The sequence below is a fragment of the Candida albicans genome, chromosome 3, assembly GCF_000182965.3.
Source record: "Candida albicans SC5314 chromosome 3, complete sequence".
Lineage (NCBI taxonomy): Eukaryota > Fungi > Ascomycota > Pichiomycetes > Serinales > Debaryomycetaceae > Candida > Candida albicans.
The window spans coordinates 504,483-526,055 of record NC_032091.1 but is presented as its reverse complement, the minus strand read 5'-3'; the positions used below and the strand labels follow the sequence as shown (position 1 = coordinate 526,055).

Genomic DNA, 21,573 nt, shown 5'->3' with positions numbered 1-21,573 from the left:
AAAGATATATATATATATATATATATAAAGAAATGAATATACATTAAAAAAGGAAAAATATAATATATATGATTTAAAATAATGTAACAACAAATTTTGTATGAATTTTCTATCTCAAACATAAAGTGATATGGAGAATAGAGAGTTGTTGTATAAGAAAACCCAGTATAAAAAAAAAAAAACAAGTTGATAATAATCTCCAATGTTCTTCCCTTTTATATTCTTAATACGATATGGATGAAGTTCTATATATATATATATCTTTCTCCTTGTCTCTACTCTTAAAAATTTTGAAAATTTTAGTTTATTCTAATAACTCATTGATCATTGATCGATAAATTTTGGGGATTTGATTAATTATGATTTTCAATTCATCAATATTTTCCTCCTCCAAATTTAAATTCTTTTCAATATCATTTAATCTATTTTGTATAGAATTAACAAATGTGTCTCTAAATGATATCCTTTTTTCCTCTTTCTCTTCCACTTTCACTTCCACTTCTTTTAATTTGATTGTTGTTGATTTCCAAATATCAAATATTATTTTTGAAGATAACCAATTAATCAATTTATTATTAGAATCAATCAATGGTAATACATATTGAATTATTATATCAATAATACCTTTTCTCATATCTGTCATATCTGTCATATCTGTTGTATCTGTTGAAATGGATAATTTTTTCTTTTTCGATATTATTTCTAATAATGAAGATAATTGTAAATTAAATGAATTTGATAATAATCCATCAATTATATCTTGTAATATTGGATTAATTTTAAATTCTGATTTGATTTTAAAATCATGAACATTTATCACTCTACCACCACCAGAAGAAGAAGAAGAGGACAAAAGTTTATTATTATTGATATCTTCTTTTTCTTTTTCCTCCTCCTCCTCTGTGTTATCATTATTATTGTTATCAAAATCATGTTTTCGACTTATAGATTCACCTAATTCTTGTTTTACATCAATATATGATTGATCAAGAATTAAATAACTTCGATCTTGTGCATATGTTTTATTCGGTTTCAGTGAATTTGAATTTGAATTTGAATTTGAAGGTGATGTTGATAAAGATCTTGATTGAATTAATTGTTGTTGTAGATTTTCTTCTTCTTCTTCTTCTTCATCTTCTCCTTCATTATCAAAATTTAATAATATAGGTAAATTTATAATACTAGTTGTTGTAATTGTTTCTCCTCCTTCTTGAGCTTTATTGACACCTATTTGAACTTGATCATTCTCATCTGATTCATTTTCATCATCAATTAAAGATATTTTGGGTAGATATACAGTTGATTCTTCTATATTATCTAATAATTCATTCCATGGATTAATATTAGAAGTTTGATTGATTTTCAGTATATTTTTTGATACTGGTTTTGGTTTTGGTTTTGGTCTTGGTTTTGGTTTTGGTTTGGAGTTTGAGTTTGAGTTTGAGTTTGAGTTTGAGTTTGAGTTTGAGTTTGAGTTTGAGTTTGAGTTTGAGTTTGATTTTGATTTCAGTTTATTCAGCCTATTGTATGTTACTTTCTTTTTATAAGCACCAGTAATACTATCATCACTTATCTTCTTTGGCCTTGATATTGACTTATCACCATCAATGTCTGGCATTTCAAATAAATCTAATTGACTATTCGTACTTTTATCTTCATTTGATTTTGTATCTGTCTGAAAATTATAAATTTCCAAAAAATCATCATATAGTTGTCCTTGACCATTCTTGTTATTATTTATTTTATTGTTAATTGATTTAGTAATGGATCTTTTGGATATAGGTGACAATAATGTGGATGTGGATGTTGAAGAGTTGTTGTTGTTGTTGTTGTTGTTGTTGTTGTTGTTGCTATTTGATGTTGACAATCGAGCTCGTTTGAATGTATTGCCACCACCATTACCATTACGTCGTTTTGCATATGTTGCCATCTTATTAGTTATGATAGTCCTGTGTCGTTGTTGTTGTTTATATCAATATGTCGCTTTCTAAAGTTCTTTTAATAAACAAAGATCATTGAAACAATTATCATCTTCAGTTTGTGGGTGATGGATGGTGGTGGTCGTGGTGGTCGTGTTTCTATTTTTTTTTTTTTTTTTTTTTTTGCAACGCGTCATGGAGATTCTCCTAATCATAATTTTGAAAATTACAAGACATTATAGAAACAATTTGAATTAACTCAACAGATGGAGATCCTAGCTTTTTTAAAAAAAAAGAATAAACGATATTCAATTCTAGAATCTAGAAATCAACTATATATATATATATATTGTTAGTTTTCAATTAGTATTAATTTTAATTCATTATCAGTTCAAAAAAAGTATTCTAATAATTATCACGCTACCAAGTGCTTTTTTTTTTGTTTGATCTATTTTTCCACCATATTGAATTATTATATTTCCATAAATAGAAGTATATCAGATGTGAATGACATTAAAAGATACTAAAAATAGAAATTACAGGTGGAAATTGTGGGCTAACAAAGAGTTCTAACAGGAGGGAGGAAAAGAGGGATAAATAATGAGGGATTTAAGATATTAATTCGGGTTTAACAAGCCCCCCCCCCTCCCCCCCTATTAAGTAAATGACCAACACTAACAAAAAACCACTGAGATATATAACTCATATAGAAGTTGATGTAATTTACGAGTATTTTTACTTGTTTAAGCCACATGCAAATTAAAAATAGTAATACTAATAGTAATTATCAATATTTTGAGGCATAATATAATTGTTATCACTCTAGAATATAAATTCAAACTTACTAGTTTGTAAAACTAAAGTTCTTATGTAACCAAATTAAAACTTCTCTTTGTCTTCAATGTGAATATAACCCCCCCYTCCCCCCCACTCCTTCCTTTCTCCTGATTCAAAATGTTCTTTAATGTCCAAAAGAAAAATAGACCAAACAAACAAACAAACAGAAAAAAAGAATCTTATTATACAAGAGAAAAGGCTTATTTTTTAGGAGAGTTGACTTGCAGAAGAGTATATAAAAAAAGAAACGGTTTTGGAGGCTTACAAACAATACAAGTGATGAGATGAGATGAGATGAGATGARATGAGATGAGATGAGATGAGATGAAATGAGATGAAATGAAATGAAATGAATCCGCTGGTTTTGATAGTTTTTAACTATGGAAGATCAAATAAAAGCATAAATCGCTCTTCCCCTGTCTCTAACTCTTTTCTTAAATATGAAATTAATAAAGAAACCAAACCCCTTTTACCCTTTATTTAAGGTGTTACTCTTTTTTCTTTTTTCTAAATCTAAAGCCTTGCGGGATTTATTGATTTATTCATTGCTTGATGTTTTCAGGTTTAGACCGAAAAAAAAAAACAAAACAAAACTTTAGTAAAAACAAATCTCATAAAAAAACTAAGATAAGAAGATTTATTAGAATGTACAGTTATAAATTGATAGAGGAATAAGATTAGTAATAATAGTAGTTTATTGTTATAATGTAGAAAAGGAAAAGAAAGGAAGAAACGTGGTCCCCCCCCCCCGTCCCCCCTTCTCCAGTATGAGACAAGTAAGACGAGAGAGAGGAGCGAGTGTCATAACAAAATGAGGCTGAAAATTTTTTTGCAGTAATTTCATTTTAGTTTTGTTTGGCACGACTTTTTTTTTTTTTGATTTTCAAAATTTAGACGGAATTAGTTTTTAACTGAATTATTAAGCTAGTATAGTTTACAAATATATACACTCAGAATAAGTAGAAGAAGGATATGTGTGATATAGGCTTTTTGATTAATAATAAATAGAGAGGAAAAAAAAAAAAAAAACAAAGAAATTTTTGAGTTTCCCAGTGTTGTTGTTACATTGTCCAAAGTCTTTTAAATTTAAGATCCTTTTTTTTTTTATTTTCTTGTATAATCCGCCCCACCACTATCTATTTCTTCCCGCCAGGTTGTTCTCTTTGTTGTTAATTATTATACTTATTCTACAGTTTCTTCTTCTTTTTCTCTATAAAAAGTTTAAAAAAGTCAAATGTAACCTTAAAAAAAAAAGAAAAGAAAAAGAAATACACCAACAACAAGAGCATCATTAATGAAGTAGATGGGAGGAGAGGGGAGGGGAGGGAAAGAGGAAAAGACCAAAAAAAAAAATAAAAACTAGTAAATAAGGCTTATAAGCAATAGTAGTAGTTAGTAGTAGTTAGTAGTTAGTAATAGTAATAATACACAAGTGTAAATCAAATTTCCCCGTAAAGTAAAAGTAAAAATAAAAATGAAAAATAAAAATAAAAATAAAAATCTAATCTTAATTTAATCAATTTCTTTCTGCGTAAGTTGAGAAAATCAAAATCAATTTGAGAGAGAGAGTGTGTGTGTGATGTTGTATTTTACATTTTTTGTTAATTTTGCACTACTTTTAGTTTGTGTGCAAATATTCTATTTTGCTTGATTTTATATACTTTGTTTTACAATACTTATTTTTATAGTACTTTTTATATCTTTTCTTTAATCAATTATCTTTTATACAATATATCTTTACGATTATAACTTTCAATTAAGAAATACACCATTCTTATTAGCGTTATCCTACAAGTTCTCAAGTTCCTAGGAAACTCTTCGAAACTATAATAAAAGTCAAAAGTGTAAAAACAAACAGTGTGTGTGTGTGTGTTGGATTTTAAATTATTTCCTCTGTTTTTTTAAATTTCTTTTTTTTTTTTTTTCATTTTTTTCATTTTCAGCCACTTTCATTTAAATCAGATTAATATTATTTCTTATTCCTATTCCTATTCCTATTCTCCTTCTTCTTCTTCTTCTCCTCCCTTTCTTTTCTATTTGTTGGGAATTGATTAACTATTATTATTATTATTATTATTATTATTATAATTAACTTGTAGAGAGAGTTTAGTTTATTTCATATCTCATATTGATTTCATTAGTTGTTTGAAGAGGGGGAGGGGAAGAAAATGAAAATTTTCTCACACCTCTTTCTTATTTCTGTGTGCGTGTGCGTGTGCGTGTTGTAAAAAAATCATTCAAATTTCTTTCTCTTTCTTTCTCTTTCTTTGAATTGAAGTATAAATTGAATTAAATTTTTCCCTCATCTTTCATCTCATCCCATTCATCCCATCCCATTGATCTTTCATCAACTAATAGTATTCTTTTTTTTATCAACCATATATGATATATCATTGGTATAATTCAAATAAATTAACTATTTATTATTCATCATACATGATTAACAGAAGTTAAATTTATTTGTTAGTATTCCTCCCCTACCCACACTCACATTCCCTTTCCCCCCCCCCTCGCCCCCAATTCAGTATTCAGTATTCAATATTCTATATAATATATAATATATAAACATAACATATTAAAAAAAACTTCATATTTTCAACTGTTCAACACAACACCCCCCTGTTCCTAGTCTAGTCCAATTTATTAAGTCATATATTGTTGATTAATTAAACAGTCACTAGTCCTCAGTCCTCAGTCCTTAGTTCTTAATATTAAGATCTTCCATTTTTTTTTTTTTTACCCAAGCTATGAAAATTATTTTTGTTGTCTAACAACTATAATAATATTTACCAGAAATTGCTACAAATATAAATAAATAAATAAATAAATATAATTAAGAGTATATCTCCCCTTTTKTTTTTTTTTTCTTCCCAGCCATGTCCGATAGTGAAAGTTATTATCAAAATTCAACTACTAATCAACCTATTCCTAGATCTGATGAAGTATTGGATGATCATAGAAATCAAATCACTAATGATTGTGCCATTAGTGATAGTGAAGATGAGTTGGAATTAAAACCAGAATTAGAATCAGAAGTTGTAAAAAGCGAAAAACAACAACAACAACATCATCAAGAGATTACATCAGATAATGCTAAACCATTGACTCGTAAATCTGGTTCTTCAATTAAGAAAAAATCTAATCTTACCGATAAAGATAGAATTACCAACCCTATGAGTTTATCTGGTGGTGATGATACTATTAACAGCGGTCACAAAAATCGTAATTATAACATGAGTTCATTACGTAAAGATTTTTATTTAAAAGATAATACTGACGACAATTCTACTAATAATCATACTCATCTTGCAATTCCAATTCCAATTCCAATTCCAACCCCAATTATTACTAATGCTAATAAATCAAGAAGAAAATCTCAATTGGAAAATTTACCTCCATTAATTAAAAAGAAAACTATTGGTCGTAATAATTCTAATAATTTTGAAAATGATTTAGTTAGTCCCATGACAAAAATGAAAACTAATGATAGTGAAGATATTACTAATACTACTAGCACCACTGCTAATCATATGAAACTTGGTATTGGTGCTACAACCCTTGGTGTTGGAACTGGTACTACCGCCACTGCCACTGCCACTGCTACTGCTGGTGGTGGTGGTAGAAGACCATCTCGTTCATCTATTGATAGTGAAGCTGATTCTCATGCATCAAGATCATCTCAAGAAACTGAAGAAGATGTTTGTTTTCCTATGGTTGGTGATCATATTAGAGTTAATGGAATTGATTTTGATGAAATTGATGAATTTATTAGAGAAGAAAGAGAAGAAGCTTATTTACAAAAACAAATGATTGCTAAAAATATTCTGCGTATTGATGAATTTCAAAATCTTTCCAAAACTAATACTACTAGTGGTGCATCTCGTCATCCATATCATCATCACAGTAATAATAATAAAAAAAATAATGGTGGTGATGGTAGTAGTGGTTCTAGTATGGCAGCATTAAAATATACTCCAAAAAATATTTTAAAGAAAACATTATCAAGATTTGAATTTACTCATGAAAATTCTTCATCTTCAGAAGAAATTTATGAATTGAAGACTAAACAACAACCACCTTACAAATATGATGATCAATTATCATTAACTTCATCTACATCTTCTACTTCTGGATCTGGATCTGGGCAGGTGAAATTTGGTGGAGCAAGAATTTCTGATGGGATTAATGGAGGTTCATTACCTGATAGATTTTCACTTTTCCATTCTGAATCAGAAGAAACTATTCATGCCCCCGATATTCCATCATTAGTATCACCAGGTCAATCTGTTCGAGATTTATTTAGAAATGGTGAAGAAACTTGGTGGTTAGATTGTACTTGTCCTACTGATTCGGAAATGAAAATGTTGGCCAAAGCATTTGGTATTCATCCTTTAACTGCCGAAGATATTCGAATGCAAGAAACTCGTGAAAAAGTTGAATTATTTAAAAGTTATTATTTTGTTTGTTTCCATACTTTTGAAGCTGATAAAGAATCTGAAGATTATTTAGAACCGATAAATGTTTATATTGTTGTTTTCCATGATGGTATATTAACGTTCCATTTTTCACCAATTTCTCATCCAGCAAATGTTAGAAGAAGAGTTCGTCAATTGAGAGATTATGTCGATGTTAGTGCTGATTGGTTATGTTATGCCTTAATCGATGAAATTACCGATGGTTTTGCCCCCGTGATTCATGGAATTGAATATGAAGCTGATGCCATTGAAGATGCCGTTTTCACTGCTAGAGATACTGATTTTAGTAGTATGTTACAAAGAATTGGTGAATCAAGAAGAAAAGTCATGACTTTAATGAGATTATTATCAGGTAAAGCTGATGTCATTAAAATGTTTGCTAAAAGATGTCAAGAAGAAGCTAATTCTTCTTCTGGTTATTATCAACGTCAATATAACTTACAACAACAACAACAACAACAGGCCCCACCACCACCACCACCTAACCCTATTATTACTTCACCAATTAATTCAACTTTGAATCTTAATAGTTTAGGAACTTCAACTGGTGGAGGAGTAGGAGTAGGAGGAATTAATTTTGGTCCCAATCCAACTGGAAATAATACTAATACTAATACTAACACTACTGGTTCACCTTCACCACCTCAACAACAACAACATGGTATCACTAACAAATCTTTCCCCATCCCTGATGCACGTCCAAGAGCTGATATTGCATTATATTTAGGTGATATTCAAGATCATATAATCACCATGTTTCAAAATTTATTAGCCTATGAAAAAATTTTCAGTCGTTCACATTCAAATTATTTAGCTCAATTACAAGTTGAATCATTCAATTCCAATAATAAAATCACCGAAATGTTTTCTAAAATTACTTTGATTGGGACAATGTTAGTTCCATTAAATTTAGTCACGGGACTTTTTGGTATGAATGTAAGAGTCCCTGGTGAAGGTGGGAAAAATTTAGGTTGGTTTTTCGGAATTGTTGGAGTATTAATATTTATAATTATTGGATCATTTATATTTGCTCAATGGTGGTTGAAAAAATTGAATAATTCAATTGAAGGACAAAATAATGGTAATCGACCAATTTTTAATCATTCATCAAGAAGATCAATTAGAAGTTTAGGTTTAAAAAAACATGGTGGTAATAAATCAATTATTAGTTTCCCCAATAAATATGAATAAGAATAATCAAAGAAATGCCACAGAGTTTGATGGTTTGTTTTTTTTTTTTTTTATTGTCATGATGGAGTTGTATATACATATACTTTTTATAGAAGTAACAATAGTAAATGATAATAGTAGTCATCAATCATCATATTTATAATTGTATATAATCGTATCGTATACTAACTTCTTCTTTATTTAGGGAAAGAGTTATATTATTTACTATAAACATTTATTTTTACGAGTTGTGTTAAATTGGAGAGTCAAATTAATAGGATGTAAAAGAAGTTTTTAAAGAAGGAATAAAGAAATATTATAATTCAGAGGTTTCATACAGAGGGGGAGGGGAGAAGGGGATATATATCGGCATTTGTTGGTACTTTTGTTTTTGAAATAAAATATAAGTTATCTAAATTATTATCATTATTATCAATATTGCAAATAATTAACTAATATGACGAGTCCCTAAATATGATCCCATTTTGTTTGAATTGGAGGAAAATAAACATTGAAAACAAATCAGTAAATTCAGTATATATATATATATATATATATATATATATATTTTGATCTAAACACCATCCCACAACTTCATTGACAAAAGTAATATCAGTATAATCATTATCATTAGTCGAAATCCATTGAAATTGAGGTTTGAAGAAATTTTGGTGAAATAGGGGATGGGATGGGGGGATCAAAGAAATCTTTGAAAATCTCATACACAAACTTAAAAATAAACTGTGGCTCACTTTTCAAATCTTTTCCCTGTAATTACCAATTAACAATATTAATATTCAATATTAATATTCAATATTCAATGATTACGCAATGGATTGATTGATTCTATTATTATCCTGAAGTTGACTAACTAATTGTTGGTTTTCCCATATATATATATATGATGTACATTTCCTTTTTAAAGTTTCAAACTTCTTCTTTTAATTTCTCCGACATTTTATATATCAATTACCATCACATATTATGACAGTAACCTCTTCCTCATCTAAACAACCCAATTTTTTAATCATTGTTGCTGATGATTTAGGTTTCACCGATTTATCACCATTTGGAGGTGAAATCAATACTCCAAATTTAAATAAACTAGCTACTGGTGCCAATGGAGTTCGATTAACTGATTTTCATACTGCTTCAGCTTGTTCTCCAACAAGATCAATGTTATTAAGTGGTACTGATAATCATATTGCTGGATTAGGACAAATGGCTGAATTTGCTCAACGTCATCCTGAAAAATTCAATAATCAACCCGGTTATGAAGGTTATTTAAATGATAAAGTGGTTGCTTTACCAGAAATTTTACAAGATAATGGATATCATACATTTATTTCTGGGAAATGGCATTTAGGTTTGAAAAAACCTTATTGGCCCAATAAAAGAGGATTCAATAAAAGTTTTACATTATTACCTGGTGCTGGTAATCATTATAAATATATTACCAGAGATTCACAAGGTAATCAAATCCCCTTTTTACCAGCAATTTACGTTGAAGATGATAAAGAATTATTACAACCGGAAATTGAATTACCCGATGATTTTTATTCAACAAATTATTTCACTGATAAAGCCATTGAATTTATTAAAGAAACCCCTGAAGGTAAACCATTTTTCGGAATGATTACTTATACAGCTCCTCATTGGCCTTATCAAGCACCACAAGATAAAATTGCCAAATATAATGGAGTTTATGATAATGGACCAGAAGAATTACGTCAAAAAAGATTACAATCTGCCAAAAATTTAGGATTAATTGATACAAATATAATTCCTCATCCAATTAAAACTATTCGTAAATCATGGGATGAATTAACTCTGTTGGAAAAATTGAAAGAAATTAAAATCATGCAAACTTATGCTGCTATGGTGGAAATTTTAGATGAAAATATTGGTCGATTAATTGATCATTTAAATTCAATTGATGAATTAAATAATACATTTATTTTATTTATGTCAGATAATGGAGCTGAAGGTATGTTAATGGAAGCATTACCTTTAACTAATCAAAGAATTAATAAATTTATCGATGAATATTATGATAATAGTTTATCTAATATTGGTAATAAAAATTCATTCACTTATTATGGTGATCAATGGGCTCAAGCAGCAACTGCTCCTCATGCAATGTATAAAATGTGGTCTACTGAAGGAGCAATTGTATGTCCATTAATCATTCATTATCCAAATTTATTTTCTTCTTCTGCCGTTTCTGGTGGTGGTAGCGGTGATGGTGATGGTGACGGTGACGGTGGCAAGATTCTTAAAGAATTCACAACGGTGATGGATATTTTACCTACAATATTAGAATTAGCTAATGTATCACATCCAGGAGAAACTTATAAAGGTCGTCAAGTTGTTAAACCAAGAGGTAAATCATGGGTTAATTATTTGATTAATAAAACTGATCAAGTTCATGATGAAAATACCGTTACTGGTTGGGAATTATTTGGTCAACAAGCAATTAGAAAAGGTTCATTTAAAGCCATTTACATTCCAAAACCATTTGGACCGGAAAAATGGCAATTATTTAATATAATTGAAGATCCGGGTGAAATTAATGATTTAAGTGAATCATCATCAGAGTATCAAACCATTTTAAATGAATTATTAGATCATTGGGCGGTTTATGCTGCTGAAACGGGATTAATTGAATTAGGTAGTGATTTATTTGAAAAAGAAAAAATTGAAGGTGAATCAAATGAAGTTGTTTATAGAACCATCCTTGATAATAATTGAAAGTACAACAACAGCTAACATGTATTGAGATTTTAGTTAGACCAACAAAAAGAATACAGGTTAAACTGAGCAATTGGTTTATATATTTGTACATACATACATATCTATAATATTATATACTCATTGAAGCAAGTGTTCAACCTCTTTATTTATTTTGATGATATCTTCAAATCATTCTTATTTTCCAGTTTATCATCATGCTTCTTTGTCTTTGTCTTTGACTTTGTCTTTGACTTTGACTTTGACTTGTTGTGCTTTTTCTTATCATTTTTACCCTTGTTTGAATAATTTGTATCAAATCCATCTTCATTAGGAATCCAAATTTCATTACTATTATCATCATTTCCATTTTGTTCAATTTCTTTAGGTAATTTCAAATTTTTAAATGTTTCTTTTTTCCATTCTTGTAAATGTTTCTTCTTGGTATATTTCCGTTTATCTTTTAATCTTAATTCTTTAGGACGATAAGGAGCAAATTTTTTAATACTAATGAAATTATTCAATTGTTTATCATCAGCTAATATAATATCTCTAGTAGTTAAACCAAAAGTTTCTGGTGATACTTCACGATATTTAAATTTGATTTCTTTACCATGTTCATTTTCTCGTTGACGACCTCTTTCTTCTTCAATTTCATCCATTAATTTTAATGTATTAGCTTCTACTATTGCTTGAGCTTTTTCTTTAAGAGATTGTTTTTCTTTTTTGGCAGATTTTTTAGCTTTAAGTAAATCTTTCCTGGATTTTTTATGTGGTGGTTCCTCAGATGCATTATCCTCTTCTTTTTCTTCCTCTTCCTCTTCTTGTTCTTCTTCGTCTTCTTCATCACTGTTTATATCACCACCCATAATTTCATCATCATCATCATCCCAAGTTGGTTTTTCCAATTCAGCTTCATAATATTGTTCATTAAAAATTTCTGCCATTTTATTATCCCAATCAGCATCATCAAAATCATCATTTAATAAAGAATCTCCAAATACTCTTTCAATAGTTTTATCATCAACATTTATGTTGTCACCGCCAATGGCTTGTTTAATTTTACTTAATCGATCCATAACTTTATTAACAGTAGCAGTTTTCTTTTTCTTCAATAAATCTTGAACAATTTCATCTTCTTGACGTTTTAATTCTTGTCGTTTTTCACGTTGTCTTTTACGCAGATTAGTTTTCAGTCGTCTTAATGTTGCTTGATTACGTGCATAACTAATAATTTCTGCTCCTCCATTAGGATCTTCATAACGGAAATTATAAGCATTTTCAAATTTTTCAACGGCATCATCAAATTCTTCTTCATCAGTTTGATCAATTTTATCTAAATTGATTATTTTATCTCCCTTTTTAGGTATCCATGCTTTCAGATCAAGAAAAGCATTTAAAAATCCTTGTTGATCTTGATTTGGATCAGGTAAATTTGATCCACTACCACCAACAGCAATTTCTTCTTTATCTTCTTCATTTTTGGATCGTTTCCCTTCCTTCTTACGGAAAAAGTCGTCGTCATCATTGTTCTCTGCTTGCTCTTTCTCATCACTATCACTATCACTATCACTATCATCCTCGACATCTTCATCAAATGCCTTTTTAATTTCTGCTAAAAGTTGATCTTTTTCTTCTTTTTGAACCGTAACAAATGATTTTTGTCCATCAATAGTTTTTTGATCATCAAATGGAACAGACCCATTTTCTCCTTCCTCATCTTCATGGTGTTTTTCCCCTTTTGCTTTTTCTAATAATTGCATACGATTATAATCAGTTATATATAATGGTTTATGTTTCTTTGTTGTTTCATTATATTCAATCAGTTCGGGATCTTCAAAAAATTTGACATTTGGATCTAATAATTTTGATGGATCAGTTTTAATGGTTTGTAAAACTTGATTAATCCCCGTTTCAACATCTTCAGTAATTAAATCTCCATATTCATCTTCTTCCTCTGATGATGATGATGATGATGATAAGGATTCATCGGAATCAAGATCAGACTCTTTGGAAGATGATAAAGTTTTCTTATTTTGGGGTAATTTTTGTAATGATGGTTTTTCAAATTTTATATCTTTGGCATTCTCAGTTGAGTTGGTGGTAGTAGCAGTAGCAGCAGCAGCAGCAGCAGCTTCTCTTGCCTTTTTGGCAGCAGACTTCTTTCTAGCCATTGTTATTAATTGATGAGATTAGATTGTGATGATTTAAGAAAATCCGATGAGATGTGATTTATTTATAAATCTCAAATTTTTTTTTTTTTCCATACAAAAACAAATACGTATTGCTTATATACAGGTATTTAATTATACACAACATATGATGATGATCTGGACCAAGAAGATTACAAATTATTCATTAAATGAAGATGGAAAGCTGCCTGATTATATTCATGAGAAATAGATACACATTATTGTGTTAGGCTTAAATCTTACCTGAATTATGCTTCTGAGCCAGCCACGTTATTGGGAGTTTTTATGTAGATATAACCTGGTTTTTCTTTAGTAACAAGATGTTCACCTCTCTTTTGGGTTCCTTAAGAGTTTTTGATTTTATAGATTCCTTCTCTGTATACCTTTGAACCTCTTTATTTGGTAACGGTGGGAAATATTGTTTCTTTTCCAAATTTTTTGTATCCTCTTCGGCAGTCAAAGTATCGTTTTTGCAACTAGATGTTTTGTGACCTTTTATACGACATTTAGTACAAGGTTTAATAAATGGACATTGATATTTTGTATGAGTCATTGCTCTACAATATGCACAAAATCGACACCTTGATACAACTTTTGATGTACATTTATCTAGTATATTTTTTTGTTTACCAGAATTTGCTTTTGTTTTTGTTGATTTTCTTTTGGTAGTAGTAGTAGTAGTAGTAATGATTCTTCGTTTAGGGATCTGCCCTGAATAAAGATCAACAATAAAATAACAAACATAATCTTTAATTTCTGATTGTCCCTTTTTACCCGGAGGTTGAGTATACAGAATCACAGGATCATATTCTTTTACTATTTTATCTTTTTTATTTAAGAAATTTGTTTCGAATAAACTTCTTGCTTGTGATCTAATGTACATTGGTAATTGGAATGATAATAATTGTCGATTTTTAAATTGATCTACTTTAATATGTTCCACAGTGCCATTGAAATCTAAGTCTAGATTGTTGATTAAATTTGTTAATGTCATCATTTCTAATGAATTATTATCATATACTGGTTCCTCTACGAAAGTAACAAAAGCCATGAGTTTATTTACAATTGTAAAATCTAATGTTCTATGGATATATATCAATTCCTCCCTTAATTTTAACAATTCTTCACAAGTATAACCTGTTTCTTTGTTTGAAATAGTAATTTGCAGCGAGAAGCATTCAAATGAATCATTTTCGATATATTCTGGATAATGACTCAAAATCTCTGCATGACTTATACCAGTTTCGTTTAAACTGGTATCGATGGCTTGATATACCTTGAGTGTTCCATATTTGTCGACAAGTGCCGAACAATCTGATGTTATAAAGCCAAGTGGGAACAGTTCCTTGTGCTTCTGTAAATCATCAATGGCTTCTTGTGGGGGTTTAAAACATGAATTTATAATTTCTTGGTGATCTAACAATTGGTTCTTCATCACATTAGTTTATTGCTGTTGGCTATAGAAGTCAAGTTATTGTTTCCCCTGATAAACAATTTATCAACTTCTACACTACTTTCTCTGGAGGAGAAGAAAAGATGATGCTACCAATTGCTTATAGATTTTAAAATTTATTCAATCACATGAAAAGTCGATATTAGATATAAAAAAGATAAGCTATAAATTTTAGTTATAATACACTTTAAGAATAGACTCGATAGTTTATTTAAACGTATTTCTTTCTAGTGAATAAATTATTAGGGGGCGTGGGGGGGGCAGAATATATAAAGAAGGTTGAAGATACAGTTTATTACGGGGAAATTTAGCCGAGTTGTGGTGACCGCGTGTGCTCCACTTTGTTTTGTTTTGTATTTGTTTTGTATTTGTATGTCTTGGTTTGTAGAGTAATATTGTGGTTGTATATACAATTTATGTTACTTTATTCCCTCTTAGTATAACCGATATTTTATTTATTCTTTATTCTTTGTTGTTATTGTTGTTGTATAGTTATATGTGATGTAAAATTTGATTAACAAATATTTACTTTTCTTTTCCTTTCTTTTCTTCTACAAGTATATTAGTTTAATTAAGTATTGATTTATATACCTTAAAGGGGGTTTTCTTAAATATCAAAATTTGTCATACTACTATCATATCTACAGATGATTTATTGATTAACTAATTCTGATAACAATGCAATCGAATTCATCATCGCCATCGCCATTATCATCATTTAATTCGAAAAAACGATTTTCTTTAGGTTCATTACGTAGACACAAACAACAATCTACTACTACTACTACTCAACAAGATCAAACACAATCTAGTCTCCTTACTAGAAATAATTCAATTAATAATAAATCAACTAAAATCATAACAAATGATACTGATTCATCAACAATTAAACCAGAAAAGAATAATAGTGGTCATAATAGTCATAGATTATCAAAATTATTTATTCGAAACAATAACAACAACAATGATGAAGAAGAAGAAGGATTTTTAGATGATTCAAGTACAATAATTACTCCCACTATAAAATATTTCAATAATACTATTTCTCCATCTTCAAATTCAAATTCAAATTCAAGTTTCTTCTACAATAAGAACAAGGCCCCTACTAGTAATAGTAGTGATGGTAGTAGTAATAGGAAATTCAAAACTTCATCCTTATCTAATAAATCACCATTATCGAAAACATTTAAACGAGCATATACTAAAGTATTCAAGAAATCACAAATAATCGATACTAATAATAATAATAATAATAATGAAAAGCCAAGATTAGTGATTAGGAAAACCATGTTACATGATATATTACCATCTGATTCAGATGAAAACGAAGATAATGAGAAACAAGAAGAGGAAAAAGCAGAAGAAGGAATTAATAAAGTGTCACCCAATCATAATGACAACAACAACAATAAGGACAACAAAAAAGAAGATGAGGGAATTGAAAACCAAATTTGTATACATAAATCATTAATATTTCGTGATGTATTACCTACTAATAAATCAAATCATACTGCTAATATAACTAAAGAAAATCAATATTCTGAACATATAACTATTTCACCAATTATTATTTTGGATTATATGAATGATTTGAATTTGAAATATCAATAATAAAGTAACAGGAGGGAAGTTTCGACCGTTTAAGTTTTCTTTTATTTTTGTTTTATTTTGTTTATATTGATAGGTAGGTTTTTGGATTCCAAATTCAAATTCAATCTTAATTTTTCAAAGAGTTTCTGGTTTGATTATTGGTTTAACTTGGATTACATTTGAAATGTTGTTTTGGGAAAAAAAAAATAAACTTATCAATTTATTAATCAGAACTATATATTTGTTATTTAATTATTACTTATTTATATATATATATATATATATATATTCAGTATTTCACTCTTCCAACTATCGTATTTCTTCAATCACGTCTACTAAATCTTGGACTACGCTACCATATAGATAATGACATAATAAACCTTCTATAGTAGACATACGGCTGAAAACAATATATACAAACCCCTTATTGATGTTTAACAAAAAAATTTTTAATAAATTAAATATATTTAATGACTTTTTTTTTTTATAAAAAGAATAATAGATATACAAAACAAGAAGAAGAAGCCAATTTGGTAACTAATATTTACCACCAGTTCTTTCTTTTCTTAAATCATTTTGTTGTTTTTCAACTTCAGCATCCCATAAAATAAAATCATCTAAAGCTTTACCAGCAGGAACCATAGGTAAAACAGGGACTTTCTTTTCCACAATAACTTCTAATAAAACTGGTTCAGTAGCATCTAAAAATTCCTTAACACCAGATTTCAATTCTTGTTGATTAGTAATTCTTATCCCCTTAACATTCATTGATTCAGCCAATTTCATAAAATCAGGATTAGATTGATGAGTATGACTATATCTATGTTCATAAAATAATGATTGCCATTGAGTCACCATCCCTTGTTCTTCATTATTTAAAACACATACTTTAATAGGGGCACCAGCTTGAACGGCAGAAGATAATTCGGTTAAAGTCATATTAAATGAAGCATCACCATCAATATCAATGACAATAGCATCTGGTTTAGCTACTTGAGCCCCAATAGCAGCAGGTAATCCATAACCCATAGTACCTAATCCACCAGAAGTAATCATAGTTCTTGGTTGAGTCCAAGTGAAATGTTGAGCGGCCCACATTTGATGTTGTCCTACCCCAGTAGTAACAATAACTTCTTTATTATAAGTTTGAGCTTGATCAGAAATTTCTTTAATTAAAGTTTGAGGTTTAATTAAAGAACCAGGGGTTTCTAATTGATAAGAATAAGGATATTTCTTTTTCCATTCATTAATTTTATTGAACCATTCGGGTCTATTTTCAATAGAATCAACTAATGGAATAAATGATTGTAAATTGGCGGTGACATCACCTTCAATAGCTTCAGTGGCTTCAACAACTTTATTAATATTTTTAGGAGATATTTCAAAATGTAAAATCCCACCTCTACCTTCAGAAGCAGCTAATTTTGCCTCGGGGGCAAATTTACTAATATTACCCGTGACTCTATCATCAAATCTTGCTCCCAAGGCAATAATACAATCAGCATTTTGAATAGCAGTATTGGCAGCAGCAGATCCATGCATACCCAACATATCTAAAGATTTAGGATCTCTTTGATCAAATGCACCTAATCCTTGTAAAGTTGTTGTTACGGGGATATTAGCTTTATCAGCTAATTCTTTTAATAATTTAGGACCTTGTTCATTATTTAAAATCCCCGCACCAGCGTAAATGATTGGTTTTTTAGCTTTATTTAAAATATTAGCCGCTCTTTTAATAGCTTCCGAAGTGAATTCACTAACGGCTTTTTTAGTGATTTGACTCAATGCATTTGATGGTAATGTAGTATTTATAGGGATTGATTCTCTTAAAATTGATGCTGTGACATCTTTTGGTAAATCAACTAAAACAGGACCAGGTCTACCAGTAGTAGCAATTTCAAATGCTTCATTAATTCTTCTTGGTAATTCCGCCACATTTTTAACCATAACATTCCATTTAGTACAAGATCTAGAAATACCAACAATATCAGCTTCTTGGAATGCATCAGTACCAATAGCAGTAGTTGGCACTTGACCAGAAAATACCACTAATGGTACCCCATCCATTAATGCATCGGCCATCGGCGTTATAACATTGGTGGCACCAGGACCAGAAGTGACTAAAACAACTCCTGGTTTACCACTAGCTCTAGCATAACCTTCAGCCATATGACCAGCACCTTGTTCATGTCTTGGTAAAACAAATTTAAATTTATCAGAATTATAAATGGCGTCAAATACTGGTAAAATAGCACCACCAGCATATCCAAACACGGTATCAACTTTATGTCTAAGCATCATTTCATGGAAAATTTCACCACCAGTTAATCCAATGAATGAATCATCCATTAATTGTTCCTTTTTCTTTCTAGAAATAGCGGAAGATTGGTGTTTATTAAGAGTTGGATCATTTATGATTGGTTGAGTAGATGTATCAGCAGTATTAAAAGCAGGAGATGGTTGTGGACGTGAAGTTGATTGAGCAGTAGCTTGTTGAGAATTATTTTTCGATATTGATCTAATTTGTGATCTTAAAATGGAACCATAAAAGGTTTTCGTTGATGAAGTTCTCAAATTACGAGAAATCATATTTGTTTGAATTAATAGTTTGAATCTGTAAAGAAGAAAGAAGAAGAAGAAGAAGTAAAACAAAAAGAAAAATAAGGAATTTGAAATAATTTACTTTTATTTGCTTTTTAAAAAAAGAGGGTGAAAAATTTAATTTAAATATATTCCAATATGTTAATATGGAGAAATAAATTTTTTTTTTCTTAGTTAGGCGTTGGTTAGTAAGTAGTAGTGAGTAGTTAACAGTAGTATGATGAAATTTGTGTGAGTCAATTTCGGGGACAAAAGGGTAAATGAGTAAATGAGTAATTAGTATGCGAAGAAGAATGAAAAATTTTTTCTATTTTGGTTCGCACCACCACCTTACGGCCAGTTGGTAGCATTTAGACAGAACAAACTATTGCTACTACCACGGCGTTTCCTTTTTTTCAACAAACAAAATAAGATTTCCGATTCAGCAACAAAGAATATACAGGACCGGTATCGCAACATAATAATTATTTTGTTTTAGGACTAACGGAACAGATTCTTTTTTGTTTTCGTGTGCCATATGCTAAAAAAAAAAAGAAAGAAAAAATATTCACGTGATTCCAACTTTTAAGTGTTTACCACATCACGCAATACAACAACAGAGATTATTACTTTCCCCACTCTTATCGAAGTTAACAAAGTCTATTACCCTTCTAATGTTAACAAAGTCTAAAGTATTAAATATTTTATTATTTGAAACTATATATATTATATATATATATAAACCTATGTTTTAAAGCGAACTGAAATCTATTATTATTGAAAAATTTAAAAATATAAATCCACCTGACTAATCAACTGGGACGATATTCCACTGGATCATGTTTCTCTTGTATACTTGTATTTGATGTTGTATCAGAATTACTTTGAGTTGTTGTACCATCAATAATTTGAGTTTGTCTTTTAATTGGTATACCTTGTACTTGTTTTTCTTCAGTTTCTTCAATTCCAGATAATCCACCACCTACTCTCTTCTGTTGTGATGTTATTTCAGGTACCTCTGGCTGTTGTTGTTGTTGATGATCATTGATCAGGTTTTGATAAGTAGGATTAACGGTTGGAATCCCCCAATCCAAGAAATCTCTTCTCACTTCAACGTAATCATAAGCAAATTCACCAATTTGATCTTCATCAACACCAGCTTCTTCTCCATTATAATCGATTCTAAGGTGTAATCCAGGGATTTTATTAATGACAAAACATAATATGGCAGTAACAACACCCGAATAAGCCATTGTGGCCAAAATATAAACAATTTGAATATATAATTGTTTCCAATTATGATCAATCCAACCACCTTGATGATCAGTAACTCCATCATAACCAATAACTGTAGCTGAACCAAATAATGCATTGAAAATCAATCCAACAACTCCGGCCATACCGTGCTCTGCCCATACATCCAATGAATCATCAACATGTAATAAATATTTGATTTTAGTCGACAAGTTACAAACTATCCCAGCAGTAATACCTAATATTACTGATGCCCATAATGGAATCATTCCTGAAGAAGGAGTAGCAGCCACTAAACCAGAAATACACCCAGAACAAACTGCTACCATAGACCATTTATTTTCCAAACGGAAATCCAATAAACACCAAGATATGGCTCCAAAAGCTCCACATAAATGAGTATTCATCATTGAATAAGCTACTTTAAGTGAAGGATTACCACAAGAAAATCCATTGAAAAATAACCAACCAACATATAATAATGATGTTCCCAAAAAAATTGTCGAAATATTATGAGGACGATAATTAATCATTAAAGTTTCATTTCTTCTCCCCAAAAATGCTGAATAAACAAATGCTGACATACCCGATAAGATTTCCACGGGACCACCACCAGCATAATCTAAAGCACCTGATCTATACGACAGGGCCCAACCACCACCCCAAATCCAATAAACCACGGGACAATAAACCACGGTGGCCCAACAAAACATAAACACTAATGCTGGTAAAAATCTTCCTCTTTCAGCAATACAACCACCAGCTATAATTGCTAAAGTCACTAATAAGAATTGTAATTGAAATAAAGAATATGCTATATCTGGATAAGTTGTTTTATCATCACTTGCACCTAATAAATTTTTAAACCCGAAAAAATGTAAATCACCAATAAATGAATTTTTTGAAGTATCACTAAATGCTAATGAATAACCCCAAAAATACCATTGGAAGATCCCAACAAATGATGACATTATAACTATCCAAATCATTGATAATGCCGATTTTCTTCTTGCTAATCCAGAATATAAAAATGCTAAACCCGGTATCATGATCCAAATCATTGATGATGCAATTGTAAATAGTAATAAATAACTTTCATTATATTCATTATTTTCCGTGAATAATTTCCTTCTAGAAATGTATTGTATTACTTCTTCTGCTGACATGATGTGTATAGACTACTATAGGTATTATGTTTTTTGTTTGTATTAAAAATGTGTTGAACTGGTGTTGATGTACTAGTAGTTAGTTAGATAGTTAGTCAGGTGATAGACAGTATTATAGTAGTAATGGTTGAAAAAAAAAAATAAACAAATGGTATACAAATGAATGAATAAATATTTGTTAAAATAAAAAAGAAAAAGAAGGTTAAA

General features: G+C 29.7%; 8 protein-coding genes across 8 annotated transcripts, besides 1 other annotated feature; 3 read left to right on the top strand and 5 right to left on the bottom strand. All coding sequences in view use genetic code 12, as the record gives it.

The window, feature by feature from the left end:
* Positions 1–304: 304 nt before the first annotated feature.
* On the bottom strand, positions 305–1,930 carry CAALFM_C302390WA (uncharacterized protein; the record flags this gene model as incomplete). The annotated part of the gene is made up of 1 exon (XM_716592.2): positions 305–1,930. The coding sequence occupies one exon, from the start codon at positions 1,928–1,930 to the stop codon at positions 305–307; it is 1,626 nt and encodes a 541-aa protein (XP_721685.2).
* Positions 1,931–4,336: 2,406 nt separating this feature from the next.
* Positions 4,337–4,613: a long terminal repeat ((rho-3c) Long terminal repeat (LTR); about 275 bp long, 13 copies per genome).
* A 1,019-nt stretch (positions 4,614–5,632) lies between these two features.
* Positions 5,633–8,422, top strand: ALR1 (Mg(2+) transporter; the record flags this gene model as incomplete). The annotated part of the gene is made up of 1 exon (XM_716593.1): positions 5,633–8,422. The coding sequence occupies one exon, from the start codon at positions 5,633–5,635 to the stop codon at positions 8,420–8,422; it is 2,790 nt and encodes a 929-aa protein (XP_721686.1).
* Positions 8,423–9,385: 963 nt separating this feature from the next.
* On the top strand, positions 9,386–11,152 carry CAALFM_C302360CA (uncharacterized protein; the record flags this gene model as incomplete). The annotated part of the gene is made up of 1 exon (XM_716594.2): positions 9,386–11,152. One exon carries the CDS (start codon positions 9,386–9,388, stop codon positions 11,150–11,152), a length of 1,767 nt encoding a protein of 588 aa, XP_721687.2.
* Positions 11,153–11,301: 149 nt separating this feature from the next.
* Positions 11,302–13,305, bottom strand: CAALFM_C302350WA (uncharacterized protein; the record flags this gene model as incomplete). Its single annotated transcript, XM_716595.2, has 1 exon — positions 11,302–13,305. One exon carries the CDS (start codon positions 13,303–13,305, stop codon positions 11,302–11,304), a length of 2,004 nt encoding a protein of 667 aa, XP_721688.2.
* A 301-nt stretch (positions 13,306–13,606) lies between these two features.
* On the bottom strand, positions 13,607–14,758 carry CAALFM_C302340WA (uncharacterized protein; the record flags this gene model as incomplete). Its single annotated transcript, XM_716596.2, has 1 exon — positions 13,607–14,758. The coding sequence occupies one exon, from the start codon at positions 14,756–14,758 to the stop codon at positions 13,607–13,609; it is 1,152 nt and encodes a 383-aa protein (XP_721689.2).
* A 696-nt stretch (positions 14,759–15,454) lies between these two features.
* CAALFM_C302330CA (uncharacterized protein) lies at positions 15,455–16,387 on the top strand (the record flags this gene model as incomplete). Its single annotated transcript, XM_716597.2, has 1 exon — positions 15,455–16,387. One exon carries the CDS (start codon positions 15,455–15,457, stop codon positions 16,385–16,387), a length of 933 nt encoding a protein of 310 aa, XP_721690.2.
* Positions 16,388–16,903: 516 nt separating this feature from the next.
* ILV2 (acetolactate synthase catalytic subunit) lies at positions 16,904–18,955 on the bottom strand (the record flags this gene model as incomplete). The annotated part of the gene is made up of 1 exon (XM_716599.2): positions 16,904–18,955. One exon carries the CDS (start codon positions 18,953–18,955, stop codon positions 16,904–16,906), a length of 2,052 nt encoding a protein of 683 aa, XP_721692.1.
* Positions 18,956–19,758: 803 nt separating this feature from the next.
* On the bottom strand, positions 19,759–21,366 carry MEP1 (ammonium permease; the record flags this gene model as incomplete). Its single annotated transcript, XM_716600.2, has 1 exon — positions 19,759–21,366. The coding sequence occupies one exon, from the start codon at positions 21,364–21,366 to the stop codon at positions 19,759–19,761; it is 1,608 nt and encodes a 535-aa protein (XP_721693.1).
* Between the last annotated feature and the right edge of the window lie 207 nt (positions 21,367–21,573).